General features: G+C 39.6%; 1 protein-coding gene across 3 annotated transcripts in view; it reads right to left on the bottom strand.

The window, feature by feature from the left end:
- The window catches only part of ankrd28b (ankyrin repeat domain 28b), a 215,379-nt gene that overhangs the window by 68,505 nt on the left and 124,348 nt on the right, over positions 1-22,526 (bottom strand). For all 3 annotated transcript variants that reach the window (XM_059972360.1, XM_059972358.1, XM_059972359.1), the window contains 4 exons: positions 19,926-20,068; positions 18,667-18,879; positions 12,090-12,168; positions 7,791-7,905 (listed from right to left, as the gene is read on the bottom strand). In XM_059972360.1, coding sequence (XP_059828343.1) covers positions 7,791-7,905; positions 12,090-12,168; positions 18,667-18,879; positions 19,926-20,068 — 550 coding nt within the window. The remainder of the gene's footprint in view (positions 1-7,790; positions 7,906-12,089; positions 12,169-18,666; positions 18,880-19,925; positions 20,069-22,526) is intronic.

Below are 22,526 nucleotides of genomic sequence, written 5' to 3'. Positions count from 1 at the left end.
GGTTTACAAAAGTAAAAATCGTTAATTAATAAATTAATTTATCCAAAATGGTGGCATGATACAGCTTACAGCAGCCACTCCGGAGCTGATTATCTGTTATTTGTGAAGCGGGGTGCTGTGCACAATCATAATCGGATGAAAAATGGACGTGGGAGCACAGAGGAACATCTGGAAATCTCCAGGAAGACCTTCTTCTTTGCTGCTGCCGCTGGGAAGAACAGGCCCCCAGTACTCAGGGTCGCGCTGCCTATGGCCGTTGGTGTCTTAATACGCTCGGCAGAGGATGGTGCTCGGAGAAGCTGTGCCAGAGGAGATGGTCGGAGGCTCTGGGGTTCGACGGACTCGGAGTCAGCTGCGGTCAGAGCGCTTTCACTGTGTGCTGTGTCTGCGAGGCTGGGTCCGACGGAGCCATGGAAGTCCATAGCGGGGGTATTTCCTTCTGCCGCCTGCATGGGATGACGAGTCTATCGGGACCCTGAGGATTTGTGGAAACTGTGTGGTGGTTTCTTTTGAACTTACAGTCTTTTAACATCTTTGGACTATTTTTACTGTGCCCATGGTCTGTTTTTTTTATCAATTATGCTATTGTTTGCACTGTTGTAACTATGTGGTTTTGTGCAGGTCTTGTAGCTTTAGTTTTTGGTCTTGTTTTGTCTGGTGGGATTGGAGCTCCTTTCCGGGGAACGCGCTAAGATGGTAGCGCGATATTAATACGCAGCAGCCTCTCTGGACTCTGGATTGGGGATTGCCAAACGTTATGTGGATTTTCTGGTGTAGTCTGTTTTATCATGTGCTTTTGCGATATCATTCTGGAGGAATGTTGTCTCATTTTTTAACTGCATTGTATTTGTGGTTCCCAGATAGCAATAAACTGAATCTGACCTTGCTGGCATGGTAATTTAGTGATTATCCAAACACAAGTTCAATTCCTGCTGCTGTTTGTAAGGAGTTAGTGTGTTCTCCATATGACAGTTTAGGTTTCCTCCAGGTGCCCTGGTTTCTTCCCACATTTGAAAGACATATAAGTTAGGATTAATAAGTTGTAAACTTTTATGTTGGTGTTGGAAGCATGGCAATACTTGCAGGCTGTCCCTAACACATATTCAGACTGTGATGGCCATTGACACAAATGACACATTTTAGGGTATGTTTTGATGTACATGTGATAAATAAAACTAATTTTTATCTTTAAATTTAACACATTTAAAGCATAACACACACATACAATTGCTAATATGAATAGATAAGATTAGCTTTATTTGTCACACATACATCAGAGCATATAGTGAAGTCCATTGTGTGCACCAATGACCAACAGAGTCCAGGGATGAACTGGGGGCAGTGCACAAGCGTTGCCATACTCCTGGCATAAACATAGCATGTCCACATCTTACTAATCCTAACTCATATGTCTTCTTGGGGTGTGGAAAGAAACTGGAGCATTTGGAGGAAACCCACACGTCATGGGGAAAAAGTACAAACTCCTTACAAAAATTGGTAGAACCCCACTCTTCCAATCTAACATGCCCCTCTACATTTCTACACAATGGACACAGCAAGTAGAATAGGCAGAAGAATGGCAAAAAATAAGGCATTTACCTAGATAACAAAAAAACCTATTTAGAAAATAGTATAATCTAGCTCGTGACTCAAAAGACAGATTCAGACAATGAGGTTAATACCATAGTGCAGTTGATGGCAGTGGCTTGGAAGACCACCATATTCACAAACTTATTAGTTAAAAATAGAATACAAATTCTTGGAAACAGAGCATATTAGAAGCAGCAGTTACCCTGTTTCTGGAATACAATATGCAAAACTAGTTGATAAGCTATTGAGAAGACATTGAAGAACTGGGAAAATTAAGAAAAGGGATGCACCATGGAGAGCACTCTAACTGGTGGGGCCGCCGCTCAGGATTGGAAAAAGCCGCAAACAGTTGTAAACACAGCCAGCTCCACTGTGAGCACTAGCCTTCCCAGCACTGAGGATACCTTCAAAAGGTAATACCTCAAAAAGGTGGCATCCATCATTAAGAACCCTCATCACCAAGGACATGCCCTCTTCTTATTGCTACCATCAAGGAGGTGGTACTGCAGCCTGAAGACACATACTCAATGGTTCAGGAAATGCTTCTTCCCCTCTGTCATCAGATTTCTGAGTGGGCAATAAACCCATATACACTACCTCACTACATTTTTTTTCTTCTTTTGCTTTCTTTTTGCACTAGCTAGTTAACTTTTTATATAAATTTCTTAACGTAATTTATAGTTTTATTATGCATTGCAATGTACTGCTGCCACAAATTTCACCAGAATGTGTGTATGCTGCAATCTATTATGTTAATACATACTTAAATTGTCACTGTTAAGATTAATTATTTCTGTACACCATTTTTAAAATTTATATATTTCAGGAGAAGAATAAATTCATACAAAATATCTTTCATCATTATTCAGAATAAGTTGTTTTAATAGAAAATACATCTTGATACTGAATTTTCTCTCAATATTTTTGACGCAATGTGGAGTCCTGATTGTATGGGAACAAGACACTTCTGAACTATAGTTAAATAACGATCCTTCAGAAGCGCAGGTGTGGATGGCAGAACCTGATAACACATAAGGGGCTACAACTCCATCGGGCAGAATGAAGTACAGCAAGAAAGGCCAACAGCAACCTTGCACAGCTTTGGCAGATCAGATAAGAGGGACCCAAAGCCAGGTAGAAAATCACAGAGCTGAAGGTCCCAACATTGCTTGAGGTGCTTTTTGGTAGGGGAGGAAGGCCCATCAATGGAGGGCAACCCTTCTGTGTGTGAACACACAAACACAGCTGACATCTCCCCATCTGTGGAGTCACGCTGCAAAGCTAAGAGGAAGAAACCAGGAAGCAGGAACAAGATCAAGCGACCAAAAGCAAACAAAATGGCCGAGTGGTAGAGGCCAGATCCTAGAACAAGGGCTAAGCAGCCAAGTGGAAGACAGGCTTAACTCATACAGAGACTTCCTCTAGAGGTAGATTTGGTGAAGTTGATGTCAAGTGAGCCACTGCTCTAAGAAAAAAGGGAAGGGAGGAGGACATACAGCAGCTAGTACGAAGGCAGCACCAGCTGCAGAAACACTGGAAGAAGGCAATGTAGGAAGAGAAGGTGGGCTAGAAGCTGTTGTGGAATGAAGTGAAGCAGAAACTGACCAGACTGCAAAGGAAAGAGCGCATTTGTAAGTGCGGAGTAAAAAGGAGAGATAGAGTGTGGAACAGCCTGGAAAAACCAACACATCCCATCAGAGTGGCAAAGAGCTGTGGCAGTGTTCAGCCCCAAAGAGCAGAACTGCAGTTCCATCAACCAGTTCAGGAGCATTGCATTGCTGAACGCCAAGGGAAAAATCTTCTTCACGCGACTAAGAAGATGACCAGCTACTTCATGGGCAATAGGTACAATGACAACAGCTGCCAGAAGGCAGGAGTACCAGGCTTCCTAAATGTGTGCAGCACACATCATTGATATGGGATCAGATTCAATGAGCCAAATGTGAGAAAGGTTACCTACATGTTTTGTGGCTGGATCTTGCGAATGCCTATGGATCTATACCTCACTAGCTCAGCAACTTTGTGATGGAGTTTGTTTACATTCCTGATTAGAGGCCTAGTTTCTGATTACAGGCAGTCCCCGGGTTACGTACTAGTTCCATTCCAGAGTCCGTCTTTAAGTCGGATTTGTAGGTAAGTCGGAACAAGTACATCCGGTATTATTTAGCATCAGATAGTCAAATGTTTGTCTTAGTATATAGTATATATTTTACCTTTAACACTTAAGAAACGTATGTATTCCAATAATTAAACCACTGCGTTCCTTAGTAATAATCGCAGCTTTCATCGGGGCAGTGCCTTTCACATGCTGCATTATTCTCACTTTATCTGTTATCTTTTAAAATTGTTCCAATCGTTGACCGACTGTAGCCTAATGCTTTTCCATTGACCGATGGCATTTCACCTCTTTCCAAACGCTTTATTATTTCCATTTTATTTTCAATTGCGATCGCTTCCCGTCAATGGAACAGAAACACTGCGGGTGGCGGGTCCCGAGCTCCTCCGGCTCCCGAGGTCCGCTGGGCCCTAAGGAGCACCACACTGAGACAGGCTAAATGGGACAAGTGGGGGCTGTGCTGGGTTTGGGTATTTGATCTTCCACAATATTCCGTGTGGGAATTTAAACTGGAGGTGGCAGCGTTTTTTTTTACGAGGTCGAGCTGCAAACTTGACATCAACCTGGCATGGATGCTAAGGGAGTCACTGGATTGACATCAACCCGGAACGGGAGCGGTCTGTCACTGGGTTGAACTCGTAAACCGTTCTCGAGCCTGGCACTGATCTCACTGCGCCACCAGCCGAATGGGACTGGGTGGGGGGCGGGGTCAGGGTGAATCTTACTAAGAAAAATTTAAGCCAAATACAAAGTTAAACACTCACACTGTGTCAATGGCAACAACTTAAAATGGTGGACAGCATCACGATCCAACTTAAAATGACTGATGGCGTTACGATCTGACTTAAAACGGTGGGCAGCATTCTCCTTCCTCGGTTCGTAAGTACGAGTTGTCCGTAAGTCGAACGTTCGTAACTCGGAGACTACCTGTACTTCAATGACCTCCTGACGGGATTCTCTTTTAGACCTTACAGTCGGGTGGTAGCAGCTCAAAACAGACATCACAAAGGGGTGTTCCATCTCTCCCACCCTGTTTGGGGCAGTCTTCGAGATCATCCTTATTGGTGCACGGCAGGTGGTTGCGGGATACAGCTAGTCAAGACAGAGGCTTTCTCCACTGAGAAGCTACATGGATAATGTCACAAGCATTCTTCACACAAGAAGGCTGCTGGAGGTTGGACAAGCTAGTGAATTAAGCAAGGAGGAAGATCAAGCCCCCCCAAAACAAAAAGCCTATCCTTCCGAAAAGGGGTCAGAAGCGACAACGTCACCTTTGTTGTAGGGGACGAGGAAATTCCATTGTAAGCCAGGCAGCTCATTTGAAACCTTGGGAGGCAGTACATCGCAGATGGAAAAAGTAGCACAGAAACAGATTGCAGAGGGCCTGGTCAGAATCAACAGAGCCAACTACCCGGAAAGTATAAAGTGTGGTGCTACAAGTACACACTGTACCAAAGGGTGATGTGGTCTCTGAAAATTTGTAAAATTCCTTCATTAACAGCCAGTAGGAAGGATGGGATAGTCAAACTTATACATCCAGAAATGGTTGGAGCTGCCTTGGTGTTTCTTGGAAACTGGCCTCTTCAGGAAGAACAAACTGCAGTTGCCACTGAGATCCATCAGCCTGGCATACAAGCAGGAGAAAACTTGACGTCGCTGAGCTCAAGGATTACACCTGGTGAAGAGTGCCAATGCCTCAATCCATACTGGCTCAAGCTGAAGTAGACCAGCCCTTCAGCAGGCTGCAGCAGCGAGACTGTCAACAGAATCCAGGCTGGACATGCGGGACTTGGCTGGGGGAAGGCAGCACGTTTCTGGTTCAAACCCTCAAAAAAAAAAGAGTAGAGGTGACAAAGACAGCAGGAGTGCTACATGGTGAAGGCAGTGGCGCAGGGCTGCCAGAGAAAAAGGACAACATAGGAGAGCACCAACCAGTCATTCAGCTGGTCTCTCTTACGGAAGGTCCCACAAGCCAAACTCAGATTCCTCATCAGGGCAACCTATCATACCTTGCCCTGGCCCTGAAATCTTCACCAGTGGTTCAGCAGCGAGGAGAGCTGCCCGCTGTGTGATAACACCAATACATCCTGACAGGATGCAAGACTGCATTGTCCCAAGGGCGCTGCAGATGGCTGTACAACCAGGTCCTAAAGAAGCTGGCGGAGATCATAGGGACCGACAGGCAGGGTGCGAGAAGCAGCCTTTCCCCAGCAGGACAACTCATCCCAAGGCTGGTAAGAATGCTGAATGTATCTGCCCAAGAATTCCTTCAGGCTTCCTCTGCACTGGCGAGGGCAGATCTTGGCAGACAGCTACAGTTCCCATGGAAATCACCACCACATCTCTCCACCCAGATAATGTACTGCAGCCCATGGCCACCAACAGTCCTCCTCATTGAGTTAACCATTCCATGGCAGGAATGAGCAGAAGAGGATAAAGTACTCAGACCTGGCAGGTGAGTGTAAGTAAACTAGCTAGAGGACCACCACGTACCCTGTGGAGGTAGGATCCCGGGTCTTTGCTGATGCATCAAAGACAAGGTTACTCCATGATATCGCAGTGACTGAAGGCTCAGGAAATTCAGGAAGGCTACTAGAGGGTTGGCTGAAGAAGCAGAAATGGGCAGCTTTTGGCTGTGGCTGAGGAGGAAGGACAGAAATTGGGGGACCGATTAACCCCACTGACAGGTGCAGAGGGTGGCAGGAACCAGGGTTAAGGGAGCAAAACATCAATCAATGACCCTGCAGCTGAAATAAGGACACCATTGGAGGTGTGACAGGCAGAAAACATCTTGTAAGTCTCATTGGAAATTGGAAGATGGAGCAACCAGCTTCAAAATATGAACTGAGATAATTCATTCTCAACATTAATGCTCTGCTAAACTAAGAGAGCACATTTAGAAAACCTTTACACTTGCATTTTTGGGGGGTGGGGGGGATGAGTCATAATCAACATAGCCTAAATTATTTAGTGCTACATACAAACACAATAGATATAGAGACGTTTATGAACTAACAGATGAATGATCTATGGCTACTGAAAAACACAGCCAAAAACAGGAAGGTAAACTTCCGTACGAAAGCCCTTTAAAAAGTAACAACACAAAATTAATAACAAGTAAAAGAGGTGAACTGAAAGGTAGCTAATAAATGGAAGGTCAATAATGAAAATGGGAACTGATATGTGGAAAGAGCAAATCATGCTAAAGATAAAATACAAAGAGGAGTACTATCATAACTGCAAAACTTGTTGATGGCAACAGGATTACAAGCCAACAGTCTAAGATCTGTTTGGATTAAGACACAGATGCTTTGATGGTCTGTACTGTTACTATAGTGCTGGGATTCATTCCCCTTTTCCCTGGCTCTCTTTCCTAGGTTCTTGTAAAAAAAGTTTTTCTATAGTCTAACATTGTGTACAAATTACTCACTATCTCTGTTAATTCTCGACGTCCTTGTTTTCAATTTTTTACTTTCTTTTTATGTTTTCTGGACATTTAAAAAAAGTTAGTCAAAAATAATTTTTATCAGAATTCCTATCTGATGGAAGTGTAAAAACATGAAAATAAATTGCAATGTAATAATTATAAGCATGAAAGAAAGATAGAGTAAAATTTTGGGCATCTATTTTCAAGATTATCAATGTAACAAGATTCATAAAGCAGCAACTGGAATACTTTTAAGACTTTGAATCTCATGCTACAAAGTAGATTCATTGAAGTACATTTCTGAAAGAATGTTCCAAAGAAGACACGATTCCAACATCTTCAATGGAGAAATCCTCTTGTTTGGTTGTGTTAGTTGACCTTAGCAACTGCAGTTGTGGGCTGAATAACTAAAACTTCTCCAAACATGACTCAGGGATGAATGACTCAACTGGATGAGAAAGAAAGTAACTGTGAGAATGGGAGCATGAGAAGAGGAAGGGTCCTTAATCTTATTCACCATCTAGCATTCCTTACATAAACACACATTGAAACATCAATTTGGAATACACAACAGTTTATCAAACATGATTATTGGAATCAATTTGTTTTGTAACACAGCCTAATATCACAGGAAAGTATTCAATAGCTGTTACTCACTTTGCAGTGTCAGCGCCACTGGTGATTAATGTGTTTATAAGCAGCTCATGTCCATATCGAGCAGCTATATGCAATGGGGTATTACCATTTTTATCTTCACAATCTATCTCTGCACCTACAGAAGAAAAGCAGTATATATATTTAACAAATTACACATAAAAGATTTTCTTAAATGTATTTCTTCTAACTGTTGACAATATGTCTTATTTCCCTTGAGTTTGTTCTACTTTCTCAACCTTCAGCTTCTAGGTACATTCTTCAAGGCCATTTTTGCTCAAGAAATAACTTTGATCCAAAGACGTCAGAATTCTTGCTTGACTACCAGTCAAAAACTGGAAATCAGATTCAGACTTCACACTTCACAGCAAGAGGTTGGGGACAAAACCAGTAATGATCAGGAAACACTCAAACAAACGAAAGGGTCCCAATCAATGCTGTTGAACTTTAACATCTCTTTTACATTTTGAGTAGAAATCGCTTCCAGGAATACCAAACTCCTCAACTTTCAGGACAAATGCAACATTGAAACATGGTTAAGTTGAACGGGCAGTGTAAAGAATCCTTAATATATTGTGAATAACATAATCTACATCAAGGAACATGTAACGTTCTGCTGAGACCAAAGAAGCATGCTTGTTTATTAGTATTATAGCATTCATAGTGGTATAATAACACCACTATAAATATAGGCATACTATTATTGGTAGTGTAGTGGTTAGCATGACGTTATTACACAGCAGGGCATTCTGGAGTTTCAAGTTCAATTATGGCACCGTTCTGCAAGGAGACTGTATGTCCTTCCCGTGGAATGTGTGGGTTTTCCCTAGCAGTCCAGATTCCTCTCACAGTTCAAAGACATACTGAGTAGGTTAAATGGTGATTGCAAATTGCCCTGAGATTAGGTTAGATTTAGTTGAGGTTACTGGGGAAACATGGCATGGAGGGGCCCACTCCTCACTGTATTGCTAAAACAAAATAAATAAAAAAAAAAATTATGATCTGATAGGGCCTCAATGGCAAATAAATGGTTATATTTCAAATATGATAAATGCAAATATTTTGGTTAAAACTACTATATATGAAATTCTGTATCTTTAACACAGCAAAATAACAGATCCTCAAATACGCTATTAATATGTGTATTACTTATACTAAACAAAAAACTGCTGCATGATGCTGAAGATGTCAAAAATATTAGAGTCCTTTGTCTTCTACCTAGATAGAAAACATAAAAGCAAGATTTAATATAATGGACCACCTAAAGAGTTTCATAACTAGTGAACTTAAACTTGGAAGCATCCAGTTGTGAAAGGACAAATATCTAAAAGGTACATCTTTAATTCACCTATATCTCATTAGGAATAGTCAATAATCATGACTAAATTGCTGCTCGAGAAATGGATTTCTGCATCCCCTTGAGGGCAGAAAGGTTGTTGGGTGGCATGAAAAAGGTCCCCAAAATTATTAAGCATTCTGATCATCATAAGGATAAATATGAAGTCATTCATTTTGATAGGGAACCACAGAAAGGCATATTATTATTTAAATAGTGATAGACTGGGGAACATTGATATATAAAAGGAACCTGGATATCCTCATACATACTTTTTGTACAGCTACCTCTGTTGTTAGAGATAGCATGTCTCTGTCATGCTACATTATAGATGGCTTTGGAGGGATTGCAACTGGTGTATCATGTACAGGCTTGTTCTCCTTACATTACAAAGCATATTCTTGCTACAGAACAAACCAGCAAAGATTCATTAAATTAATTCTTGGGATGGGAGTAGTAGTTGGGATTGTAGGTTAGATTGCACTGAAGTATTTATAAGAATGAGAAGGAATTCTGACAGGGCCTGACAGTATTGATGCAGTTAGAATGTCTCCGGTGGCTTGAGAGGAATTGTGGTGGAAGGGTTGAGTTAATATCTCAAGCTAGGACCAGAAGAGAAACTTTTTCCCCACTTGGGGGGGGGGGGGGGGGTTGTGAACCTGTGGAAGGTTTTTAAGAAGTGGGTAGAAAGATTTCTAGGTGTATTAGGCATCTTGGGTATAGGGAGAACAGGTATGTTTGTAAATGGAAGATTAGCCACGATTGCATTAAGTGGCAGAGTGGGCTTGAAGGGCCAAATGCCTTATGCCTGCTCTGATTTTCTGTGTTTTTATGATAATGTAAATATTGAGAGTTTTACAATGAGACGATAAATTAAAATGTTACATGGGAAGTTGAAAAAGACTTTCAGAACATGTGAGGCAGCTGTAATTCCTTTGTGCAAACTCCTGTCAAAGCACTGTATGTTAGAACAAAAAAGCATTAAAACAATGTGCAGAAATAGCCTTTTTAGATAATGGTCAATCTTTCTCCTGTATTCTATTTTCCTGCACTGTCCTTCTAGCTCTAATTTCCTTAACATACTGAAATTTATCGCTCACCATTCTGAACAAACTTAGTCATTGAACTTTCATAATTTGCTGAAGGAAGGAAATCCAAAATTCACTATTGTCCAATGAAGAAAATATTCTTCCACTTGGTTTGAAAGGGCCTACTCTTTTTTCTAAATTTGTGACCGCTGCATCCAAACTAACGAGTCCTATAAGAATCATTAAGCATTATTTTTACTTGTGAATGACTATTTTATTCAGTTAAATGAGCTTTCTTTCTCACTTTGGAAAGATTCTACTGCCTCTTTGGTCACATATTTAAGATGAACAAACTTACTGCCACAAGCACCATATTTCACCACAACTTAAATGAAAAAATACCATCTAAGTTTGCTGACAACACTGATGGAAAATTGCTGTAAAAAAGAGTAGTCTGCTAAGTGCCAAAGTAACATAGTATGGAAACACACCGTCAGCCTCACATGTCCGTGCTAGCCATTAGGTCCCAACTATACTCATCAAATTTTTCAGCCCATTTGGCCCATTGCCTACCATGCTTTGGTACTTCAACTACTCTTCTAAACACGTGAGTAAACAAATTTCAGGGTTGTATGTGGTGGCATACATCTACCTTGAAAATAAATTTACTTCCAACTTTATTAAATATCATGAGAATATCTGCCTTCGACTCCTTCTCAGGCAGTGTTCCAAATTTCATTAACTTCCTGAATGAAAAATTTCCTCAAATCCTCTCTAAATATTATATTCCTCATCATAAGAGCTCTGACTTCTGATTATAGACACTTCATTCAACACACAGCCAAGCTAAAGGAACGGTAAAAGATAATTGAAGAATGTTAACATACAAGTACATACAGCAGTAATTGAGAAGGCAAATGAAATACTGGCTGCTATTACAAGAGCAATGGAATGCAAGAGTAAGGTGGAATACAAGAGTAAAGAACACTGGGCATAACTACACCCAAAGTACTATGTGCAAATTTTGATTTCAGAGGGAAAGGCAGGAAATATTTACTTTGAAGACAGTATAGCAAAGGCCCATTGCATATTTTTCTGCAATGATAGATTGCATTATAACAAAAAAATTAAGTAACATGGACTTACACTGTCTGGAGCTGAGAAAGATGAGATGTAACATAATTGCGACTTTAGACTTATAGGAGCTTAAGAGGCTAGATTCTGTTATTCCCCGGTAGGAAAATTCAAAACCAATCTATATTTTAGGAAAAGGGAGTGACCACTTAAAAAAGAAAATTCTTCTATCTAAGGGTTGCAAAATTTTGGAGTTTTCTGCCCAAGATAGGTGTGCATGCAGTCATTGAGCATATTCAAGACCGTCAGATTTTTGAACACCAAGATCAAAGGTACTAGAAATAAAAGTATCAAGATCAAAGATGAAGTCAGCCAGTGATCTCAAATGAATGGCAAAGCAGTTTCATAAGGTTGCATATTCTCCCATTTTCCCAGTTTTTTTCCACTTTCTAACTGCAATTCTATCATCAGTCATTTACTTTATACTGTTGCTTTTAACTAGTTAGCCATAATTGATCAATTGGAGTCAGTAAATAAGGGAATTCACGATCGGTATATTACATTTTACTTACAATTTGTAGTGCATGGTTAAAGTATAATTATCCATACAGTCAGGTTTGTCAAATACAATATTTTAAATGCAATTTTATTATCACTTCCTGCATTGGTGATTGGAGTAGTTACATTTTTATAACCATAAGATTCCAAAATATCCCAGTGATTCAAAAAATTAAATTCCCTCATTTTATCAGTCAAACAGTAAAAGCTACTCAAAACTAAGATACAAACGATACAAAATGAATATAGCATTCACAGCTATGTTCTTAAAAAGTTTAGTAACAATTTTAACAAAATGTCAGTTACCGTTTTGGATTATTGTCTGTGACCTTGAGAATCTCCCATGAATTGCTGTCATGTGCAATGGAGTCTTCCCATCTTTACTCTAAAACAGATATAAATCATATACTGTAATTATAGCGACAAAACTGTATTTTAACATAAAATGGCTCTATTTCATCACCATCCCAAATACGTAAATTTCATTTACCACTGCTAATAACTAAAAATCCAAATTATATTATGCTTTAAACTTTCGCATATCACATATGTCATTCCACATGGTAACAGATGTATTTTTGAAAATAAATTTACTTTGAATTTTGATTTGCAGTGAACTTGACAGCTGCTCATACAGCACTTATTCAGGAATAGGGGTGGCATGGTAGTATACCGGCTAGCACAACACTTTACAGCAGAAGTGACCTGGGTTCATTTCCAGCCATTGTAAGGAGTTTGTATGTTCTCCCCGTGACAGCATGTGTTTCCTCTGAGTGCTCCTGCTTCCTCCCGTATTCCTGTTACGAACCCTGTAACTGGGTCACTTACCAGCAAAGATAGAGAGGTCCGTTGAAGTCTGATGGTACTATTTTTAACAGTATTTATTGGTAAAAATACACAAAAATAATATCAATGCAAACATACAGATAATATACGTTGTCAATACTAACTCTAAAAGTGCAGGTATAATAATAATCAATAAGAAATAAGCTCTATCGTTGTCTAGGGGATAATGTATTGTCCGATGGAAATATAAGAGTCACTCAAGTTCATTCAGGCTGCAGTCTTTGGTTGGAGTCAAAAGACAGATTTTTAGAACTTGCCAGTTTTTCCTTTTTATGATGTCGATCCTTCCAGAGTTCCGTGGGTGTTGGTTTCTCCTTTTAGCTAAAGCCGTTCTTCCGTGGTAAGGCCCCCAATCCTGGCAAAGGGAAAGGACGCATGCGAGCCTCCCACCGGCTGTCGCTACCAAACGCTGTCATGGGACTTCCAGCGTCTCTCCTGGTGCATCTGAAGGGGCTGTTCCCCAGACCTTCTTTTATCCTTACTCACGGGGTCTCAGAAGTCAATCAGGTTGGGATGATACAATCCCTCAACCAGCCCACTCTGGTCATTCCCTGAGGGCTTCAATGAATAGTACAGTACTCAATACACAATTCCGTCTCCAAGAGACCATGGCCGTTTTCCGTGGCTTTGTCTTGCGGAGGGGCCAGGACATTCCAAAACCTTGAGGATTCTCTCTCATTTCCTGGGTCTCAGACCTGAAGTAATAGCGATCTTGTGATTCTTACAAAGGAGGGGGCTACTTTGTACCCTTCGGCCCCTCAGAGTTGTGGCACATTCGTAACATTCCAAAGATGTACCAGTTGATAGGTTAATTGGTCATTATAAGTTGTCCTATGATTAGGCTAGGGTTAAACTGAGGGTTGCAGGGTGGTGCAGCTCAAAGGGCCCAAAGGGTCAGTTCCATGAGGTATTGCAATAAATAAAATAAATAAAGATAATCCATATAACCATAAATCAGCCAGCCAAAATTAATTGCATCCAAGGAACCAGCAATCATAATAAAAATAACTCACTTTGAATTATTAGATTTATCTTTGATTAGCTAAAATGGAATTAAAACGGTGTCCAATTTGGTATGAAAATCTGGAGCTTACCATTCACAGGAAACATAATACTTATTGTTTACATTTACTTTTAAAAGGAATCCGAAAACATGCGCCAAGGTCACTTGTTAATGAAAATAAGATAGGTAGTATTAAGTAATGTGTGAACACAAGCTACATTTTCTCCTTATACACATAAAAATTGGATTAGTCAATAAGCAGCGTAATTGTTATTTGTTCTGAAGTTAATTTTTATATGCATAAAGTGAAATTTCAATATCATAGACTGAAATTGGAATGCTCCTAACTTCAGCAGAATGACACTACATTGAGGGAGGCCATTAGGCAAGCTTTGTTGCAGTTCTCTAATCAATCCATGTCCTCATTCTTTCCTTTTAGGCCTGTATTCCTGTTGTATTTACAGTTTTCTTTGGAATCCATTTTCACAATCCATTTGCTGGCATATTCCAGATTGTATGCTGTCACTCATGTAAAACCAGAACAAAACAGTAGACATACAGATTTGATAAAATTAATACTGCACTAAAAGATAAAACAGTTGAAAGAATTGAGATATAGAAAGACAAAATACAGATAGTCACATCTTTATTGCTGAAGTAATGCCTACACTTCAGAATTTTGCACCACAGAAAGTCCAGACTACAAATGAAACATACAACTAAAACTATGGTAACAATTGTTTATGCTGTACTTATAACATATAGATATAGACTTTCCAGAGAGATTTATTATGTATTAAGTGTGCATGCTAAGATAAAACCAAAGCTTTCAAAAATCGTTTAGCAATAGCTTCTGCTCTTGCCTCTTCCAGCCCTCAGCCCCACTTCAGAGCTCAGATTCCACAAACCCCTCCTATAGTTAGACTTTTGGAGAACACTCTTTCCACCTCTGTTGTCCAACTCCAAGCTCAGGACCCCACAAGAGCACTCCTCCACTGTATGAATCAAGTCTTGGATCACTCTCACCATTCCCTCTACCTTGACACTCTTAACAAAGCCAGGAGCTACAATACTACTTTGTTGAAGTCCGGGATTGCAGGTTCTGACCCCTTAAGAGTGAGGAGACAGAAGAAGAGGGCATGCAAATCAAAAGGAGAGCATGTACTGAGCCATTTATGAATCCTTGAACATGGATCCTTTGCAATATGTAGGCATTACAAAGTGGCTTTTGTTGCAAGAAGTTTAGACCATGCCTGGAATGGTATCCTTTATCAGGAAGAATAAATCCACATTAGTTGTAATATAATGAAAAATCACTAGTTTGATCACTGAGAGCTTGACTACTGACATAGGGAAGGATTAATCAGAGTCCCTGCATTCTCTGGAGTAAGAGATCTCACTAAATCTTCATGATGTAAGTTATGACAAAAGGTTGATTTCATTGTCAAGGAAGTTTAAAGGTCATGAGGACAGCATGCTGGCAAAAAAATTAGTAATGCTGCCTCAGAACTATAGGTTCACAAGTTTGACCTTGGGTACCGTGAGGAATTTACGTACTCCTGCCATGATTTGGGACGGGTATTGGATATTATTGTCACAAATACTGAAGTACAGTGTAAAGCTGTCTTGCATGTTATGCGTACAGATCAGTTTATAACAATGTATAAAGGTAGTGCAAGGTAAAATGATAACAGAATGCATTATAAGGTATAAAAGGTGCAGAGAAAGTGCAGTGCCGACAGACAATAAGGTGCAAGGTCATAATTAGGTTTGAGGTCAACAGTCAACCTTATCATACTCGGAAACAGTGTTTCCCGTATGGGTAAAGTGCTTGACTGTGTTTTACCGAGGCAGTGAGAAGTGCACACAGTTCATAGTGGACAGGCTGGTTTCTATGATATGTTCAGCTATGATCTCAAGTGTCAGCAGTTTCTTCTGATCTCAGCCAGGGTAATTACCATACCAAGCTGTAATGCTTCTATGGTGCATTGATAAAATTTCATAAGGGTTGATGGGGACATGACAAATTTCCTTAGCCTCCTGAGAAGATAAGACTTGTTGGCAAGTTTTCTTGGTCTGGCATCTATGTGATTGGACCACAGCAGGTTGCTGATGAAGTTAACTCCTAGGAACCTGAAGCTCTCAACCCTCTCTGAAGTAGATAGAAAAATGTGCGCCACCCCTCTTCAAGTCCTCGACCAACTCTTTTGCTTTGCTGACATTGAGGGAAAGACTATTATTATGACATGATATCGCTAAGCTCTCGACTTCCTTGTATTCTGACACATCATTATCTGCGGTTGTTTCATCTGCAAACTTGTAGATAGAACTTGAGCAAAATCTGAGCAGGCAATAATGAATGCAGGTATTTCCTTTTTTTGCCTCTCTCCCTCCCTTTTTAAACAGAGGTGTAAATTATAAATTGTGTCATTATAAATACAAGAATTTCAAAAAGTGCTCATCTTAAAGACCCTAGTGCAGAGTATCGCCCAATATGTCTATGCTGACCATTTCTATCAACCTATCTACACTAACCCCATTTATAAGCTCTTGATCCATAGCCTTCTCTGTCTTAGTGAATCATATGCTTCTTAAAAGATTGTAAGAGCACCTTCTTCTTTGCAGCACATTCCAGATCTCAACCACTTACTAGGTGGGGGGGGGGGGGGGGGGGAGAAATTTCCTCAGATTCCCTGTAATACTCCTCTATTTAAACCTACATGTTCTGCAATGGGGAAAAGCTTCTAACTATATAATCTTTTTTTGTCTTTCATAGTTTTGTATTCCTCCGTCAGGTCTATCCTCACCTTCCTCTACTCCAATGTAAACAAACTATCCAATTTCTCAGCTTAACTGAAACCACCTACAGCTAGAAACATCCTGGAGAATTTACACCCATTCTAGTGCAATCATTCTGATCCAATAATACAGGACTGAAACACCATAATATTCCAACTTTGGTCTAGCCAATACTTCATAAACACAAGAGATTCTACAGATGCTGGAATTCCAAAGCAACAGACACAAAATGCTAGAGGAACCCAGCAGGTCAGTCTGCTTCTATGAGAGGAATAAACAATTAATGTTTCAGGCCGAGATCCTTCCTCAGCACTGGAAATAACACTGGATCTAAAATGTGAACACATCTCACACAAGTCTTAAAATGAGATAAAGAGAACCAAATTAAATAAATGGCTCAGAAAACATTATATTTGTTCATTTATTTATTAAGAAAAATGATCTAATATTACATGTATTTGCTGGAAGATGTATGTAAACCTTTGCTATCAGTAACTGGCTATTCTCCTATGACCTCTCACACTAACAAGGCACTTTTGCCCACAGGACTGCTGCTCACTGTTTTTTTTACACCATTCTCTGTGAACTCCACAGCAGGGGTGCCCAACCATTTTTATGCCATGGACCAATACCATTAAGCAAGGGATCCATGGACCCCAGGTTAGGAGCCCTTGCTCTAGAGACTGTTTTGCATAAATATCTCAGGAGATCAGCAGTTTCTGACATATTCAAACCACCCTGGCACCAACAAACATTCCATAGTCAAAATTACTCAGATCATATTGCTTCCACATTCTGATATTTGATCTGACCAACAACTAAACTTCTTAACCATGTCTGCATGCTGTTACGTATTGAGTTGTTGCCCATAATTGACTGATTAGATAGTTGTATTAAAAAGCAGGTGTACAGATGTGAATAAAGTGGCAACTGGATGCAAGTTGTTAACGGAGGGACTGAACTCTGAGGTTTACTTATGGTCACAGGTTTCCGATCACAAAAGCAATTCTCCACTATCAATCTCTCTCTTACATCATGTGATCTTTGCATCCATTTGGGATCTTGTCAAAAGCCTTACTGAAGTCCATATAAACCACATCAACCACGCTGCCCCCATCATTTACATCTTTAAAAAAATTCACTTATATTTGTCAGACATCAAGTCATGCCGACTATCCTTGCTCAATCCCTTTTTTACCAAGTGTAGATTAAATGCATTATCACATCAAATGATGGAGTAGATTCAAAGCAGCAGCAGATTCCTGCTGCTCCCTTTTACAATGTACTACTTCCTCAGACTTTATATCAGATTTCAATGGAACTGTTCACTGAAATTACTCAGGGCATGACCCTTGAACAATCATAAAAGAAGCCAGAAACTGAAGCTCTTCTTTAGTACAATGATGTAGGGGAGAACAAAAAAAGTTGTGAGGCACTGAGGGATTCTCAATAGAAAAATATAGAAAATTCACCCCCGTCCTGGTTGGTAACACAGCATTTAGGAGGAGCTACACTGAGCTTTGGTTTTGACACAGCTATGGTTGTGATGCACGTAGATTAGCTTTGAAAGGGCCAACAGAATGATGGGCTGCACATCAGTTTTAAAGGATCAAATGGATTAGGTTCAATTTGAGTAAAGGCAAGGTTTCAGGAAGTAAAGATGCAACTATAGTGTCAAGATCAATCAGAATGAAGGAAGGATATTCAACAAATGCTGGTTATAATGACAACATGGAGAAATTTAGATGCATACTAATAAGAGAGGAAGACAACAGAGTTGAGTTGGATTTTAAAACATTGAAGAGGAAAAGCGATATAGGCATAAGCTTAGAGAAAAAAAGTAGTTCAGGAAATATTAAATCTTAAGATGACCTACTGCACAATTTACATTATGTTAGGCAAGATCTCTGCTTAACAAAACATCGTGAAATAAGGTTTTAGGAGGGAATTGATTTCCTTCTGTCAAAATCTGAACCAGAACCAAAATCTATAGCTTGGAGCTAACTTTTACATGAGTTTACTCTGGTTTTTGAAAGCTAACAATTCAATCAAGACATCCAATTTGCAAGAGAAAATATTAATAAATAAAAATTATAATTAAAATATACATTTCTCAGGAAGTTACTGACACCAAAAATAAAATCTTCGCATCTTCTAATTCCGCCCAGTTTTCAGCAAAGCAAACATGAGGATTTTATTTCCATTCACTCACAATAGATCTGTAATATTCCTTACCTTAATATTTACCTCTGCCCCATTACTGACCAACAGTTCTAAACATAATGCACCATGTGTTGAAGCAGCAGCAAAATGCAATGGGGTGAAGCCCTTCTCATTCACTTGGTTGACGTTTGCTCCACAGTCAATGAGCTCATTCACAACTACATCCTGACCATTATAACAGGCCACATGAAGAGGGGTATTTCCATATGCATTTGGTTCATTAATCTGTTGAAGTATGTAACAGTAAATGGTCACAACACTTCATACAAAAAAACCTTGCATTGCTCATAAAACTAAAGAATTCCACAGTTCAAAACAAGAAACAAACCTAAGTTTTAAAAATGTCAACATTCTTTGTCATTAGCCAAAAGATGTTTAACAATGCACTGAGGAATGAAATGATAACTTATTAAATTTGGCTCATTTAATTGTTTTTGCATTAATATTGACTTTAACTATTTTTAACTAAATTATTCACTATAAATATGAAATTAATTGGATACAAGATGGTGCTAATGTAATCAATTAATAAGAGCAAAACACTAATTTGTCAGAAACTACAATTTTCAGAGAAGCTAGACAAGTAAAATTATCCTCAAGGTAAATAGGAAAAAAATGCAACAGCAGTCTCTTAAAAGCAAATGGTTCAAATGTGTTTTTATCGGTGATAAGACTTAAGTTAGCAACTATATCAACAAAGATAAAATATTACAATGACTTGGACTTGGCAGCACCTCCCTAGAGAAAACTCAACAATACTAGTTTGATAGATGCTTTATAAATTTGCTAAGTATTCCTACTATTTTCTACTTCTAAGATTACAAGATTTTTTGATGGCCCCAACTCGAATCAATCAACATGTCTCACGCGGGAGAAGAGAATGCTGTGGAAATTTACATGCTTTTTACAAAAAATAGAGAATTAGAACTTCTATTTTACTCAAAATGTCAAGGTGAACTTCAATATAGGATATAATAAGATATAGGCAATATCACATTTCATGACAAGAAATTAGATACTACTTGGCAGAATATATTGTAACTTTTATTTAAAACACCCAAAAAGAACAAACTAATGATGTTAGCATGTAACATCATGCGTTTTTTTTTAAAAACAGTGTCTCATGAGTAAGAAATTTTGGATATTTGGTCAAAATATGGTAAAATTTGTCCATTATAATGAACTCTTACCTATAAGTAAACTACAGAAAATGTAACTGTCATTGAATTATTCTCACATTTAACAAAATGCACAGAAACTCATCGACTTACATCAACTCCAAGGTCCAGCAGGTACTTGACTACACTGAGCATTCCACTGGAAGCTGCAGCATGAAGTGGGGTATACGCTTTCTTATCCTTGCATGCTACTTCAGCTCCATGTGCTACCAACAACTTAATCACTTCAATGTGACCTATAAAAAGAATGACATGCAGTCACTTACAATACAGACTACATTGACAGAACGTATTCTGACATGACTATGCTACTGAAGCTTATAGAATGCATTCCAATAGCTATTTTACAATGGAATTTTGTTGGAACCATGTCAATAAGAAATCACATTTTGAAAAGGGTTGTACTCAGCCTCAGTAACTATAATGCTTTTCAAGGCATTTATCATAGACAAGAACAAATCATCACTCTAATACATTTTGGTTTGGTTGAACATTCAAAAAAAAATAGAAAATGGTAGAAGCCAATGGGGATACAAGTGTTGTGCTGAAACCCCAAATTATTGAACTGTAAGAATCCTCAAGAGGATTGATTCCCAGCCTTTTTTATGGCATGGACTATCCTGACATCAAAACAGAACTAACTAAACTGACATGACATATTAGGTTCAGAGTTCAGTTAATTAACATGCAGTGGTAAAAACAAACTGCTGGAAAAACTCAGCGAGTTCAGCAGCAACTGTACCAAAAAGGAATTGTTGGTGTTTCGAGTTGAAACTCTGCATCAGTCCTGATTTCAATATTTTGGATATCTCTTTCAATTCCAGCAATTTCAGGTAGGAAAAAAGTACTGAATAAACAGTTACCAGTGGTCTGACAATTCTTTCAGTGGACTTCATCAATATATTAAAAGTGTTTAGTTTGATAAAATGGAGATATCGGTTTTAGTTTTAGAAAATTCCAAAGCCTTAGGGAAGGTTCTATTGTAACACCTTTGCCATCTATAAATCTAATAAGAGATTTTAGAAAAATCTCTGTACCCTGAAGTGTTTTACCATCTGGAATTCTCTAAATAGGAACTGTTAAGATAAACAGCAGTGATGCCCTTTGGAAGAACCAGATACATCCATAATGAAGGAGAGAATGCTTTGAAAAAGCAAGATGAAACAGGATGGAACTGCAGGGTGGTTGAGAGTTCATGAATAACATAGAATGCAGCATGGTCATCTAGCAGAATTGGCTGCTTCCATACCTTTTATGTATTTAAATTTAAAGTGAAACAAAAGAACAATATTATTACACGAGAGCAACACACACAAAATGCTGGAGGAACTCAGCAGGTTAGGCAGCATCTATGAAATGAATAAAAATCGCTGTAATTCCCAGCCCATCAGGACTGGAAAGGAAGGGGGCAGATGTCAGAATAAAAGAAAGTGGGGGAAGGAGGATGAGGACAAGCTGGAAGGTGACAGGTGAAGTCAGGTGGGTGGGGGGAGGGAGATGGGGGGGGAGGTAGGAAACTGGGAGGTGATAAATGGAAAAGGCAAAGGGCTGGAGAAGGAATCTGATAGGAGAGCAGACAAGGTAAGAGGCTAGAGTGAAAAAATGAAGAGGAGGGAGGGGAGGGGAAAAATTACTGGAAGTTGGAGAAATCAATGTTCATGCCATCAGGCTGGAGGTTACCTAGACAGAATATGAAGTGTTGCTCCTCCAATTTGAGAATGGCTTTATCATGCCAGAGAGGAAGGCCATGGACTGACAACTCAGAATGAGAATGGGATAGGAATTGAAATAGTTGGCCACAGGGAAATTCCACTTTTTGCAGTTGGAGCTGATGTCCTTGACAAAGTAGTTCCTTCAATCTACATCAGGTCTCACCAATGCAGCAGAGGAGGCCACATCAGGAGCACCAGATATAGCAGGCAACCTCAACAGATTCACAGGTGAAGTGGTGCCTCATCTGGAAGGACTATTTGGGGATTTGAATGGAGGTGAGGGAGGAGATGAATGGGAAATGTAGATCTTCTGCCACTTGCAGGAATAAGAGCCTGATGGGTGATTAGTAAAGAGGAACAAATGGCCAAGGGATTCACAGAAGGAGTGATCTCTGTGGAGATGGACGGGGGTGGGATGTGTTTAGTGGTAGGGTCCTGTTGAAGACTGCGGATGTTGCAGAGGCTCATGGGGTGGTAGGAGACGACAAGAGGAAATCTGCCCTTTTACGGTGGCGGGAAGATGGGGTGAGTGCAGATGTGCGGGAAATGGAGGAGATGAGGGTGAGGGCATTATCAATGGTGGATGAAGAGAAACCCCATTTGTTGAAGGAGGTGGTCATTGGTGATGTCCTGAAAAGGACACCCCCGTCCTGAGAATGCATGCAGCTGATATGAAAGGACTGAGAAAAGGGAATAGTATTTTTTTTCCACAGGAAACAGGGTAGGAAGAGGTATAGTCAAGCTAGCTGTGGGAGTCAGTGGGTTTACAAAAGACTTTGGCAGACAATTTGTCTCCACTGTTGGAGACAGAGAGATTAAGAAAGGGAAGAGAGATGTCAGAAATGGACCAAGGGAATTTAAGGGTAGGGTAGAAGTTGGAAGTAAAGTTGATGAAATTGATGAGCTCAACTTTGGAAGCATGAAGCAGCAACAATGCAGTTATCAATGAGGCAAAGAAAGACTTAGGGAGCATTACCAGGGA

Source organism: Hypanus sabinus, chromosome 6, assembly GCF_030144855.1.
Source record: "Hypanus sabinus isolate sHypSab1 chromosome 6, sHypSab1.hap1, whole genome shotgun sequence".
Taxonomy (NCBI): domain Eukaryota; kingdom Metazoa; phylum Chordata; class Chondrichthyes; order Myliobatiformes; family Dasyatidae; genus Hypanus; species Hypanus sabinus.
The sequence above is the reverse complement of the archived record's forward strand: the minus strand, read 5'-3'. Positions and strand labels throughout refer to the sequence as shown.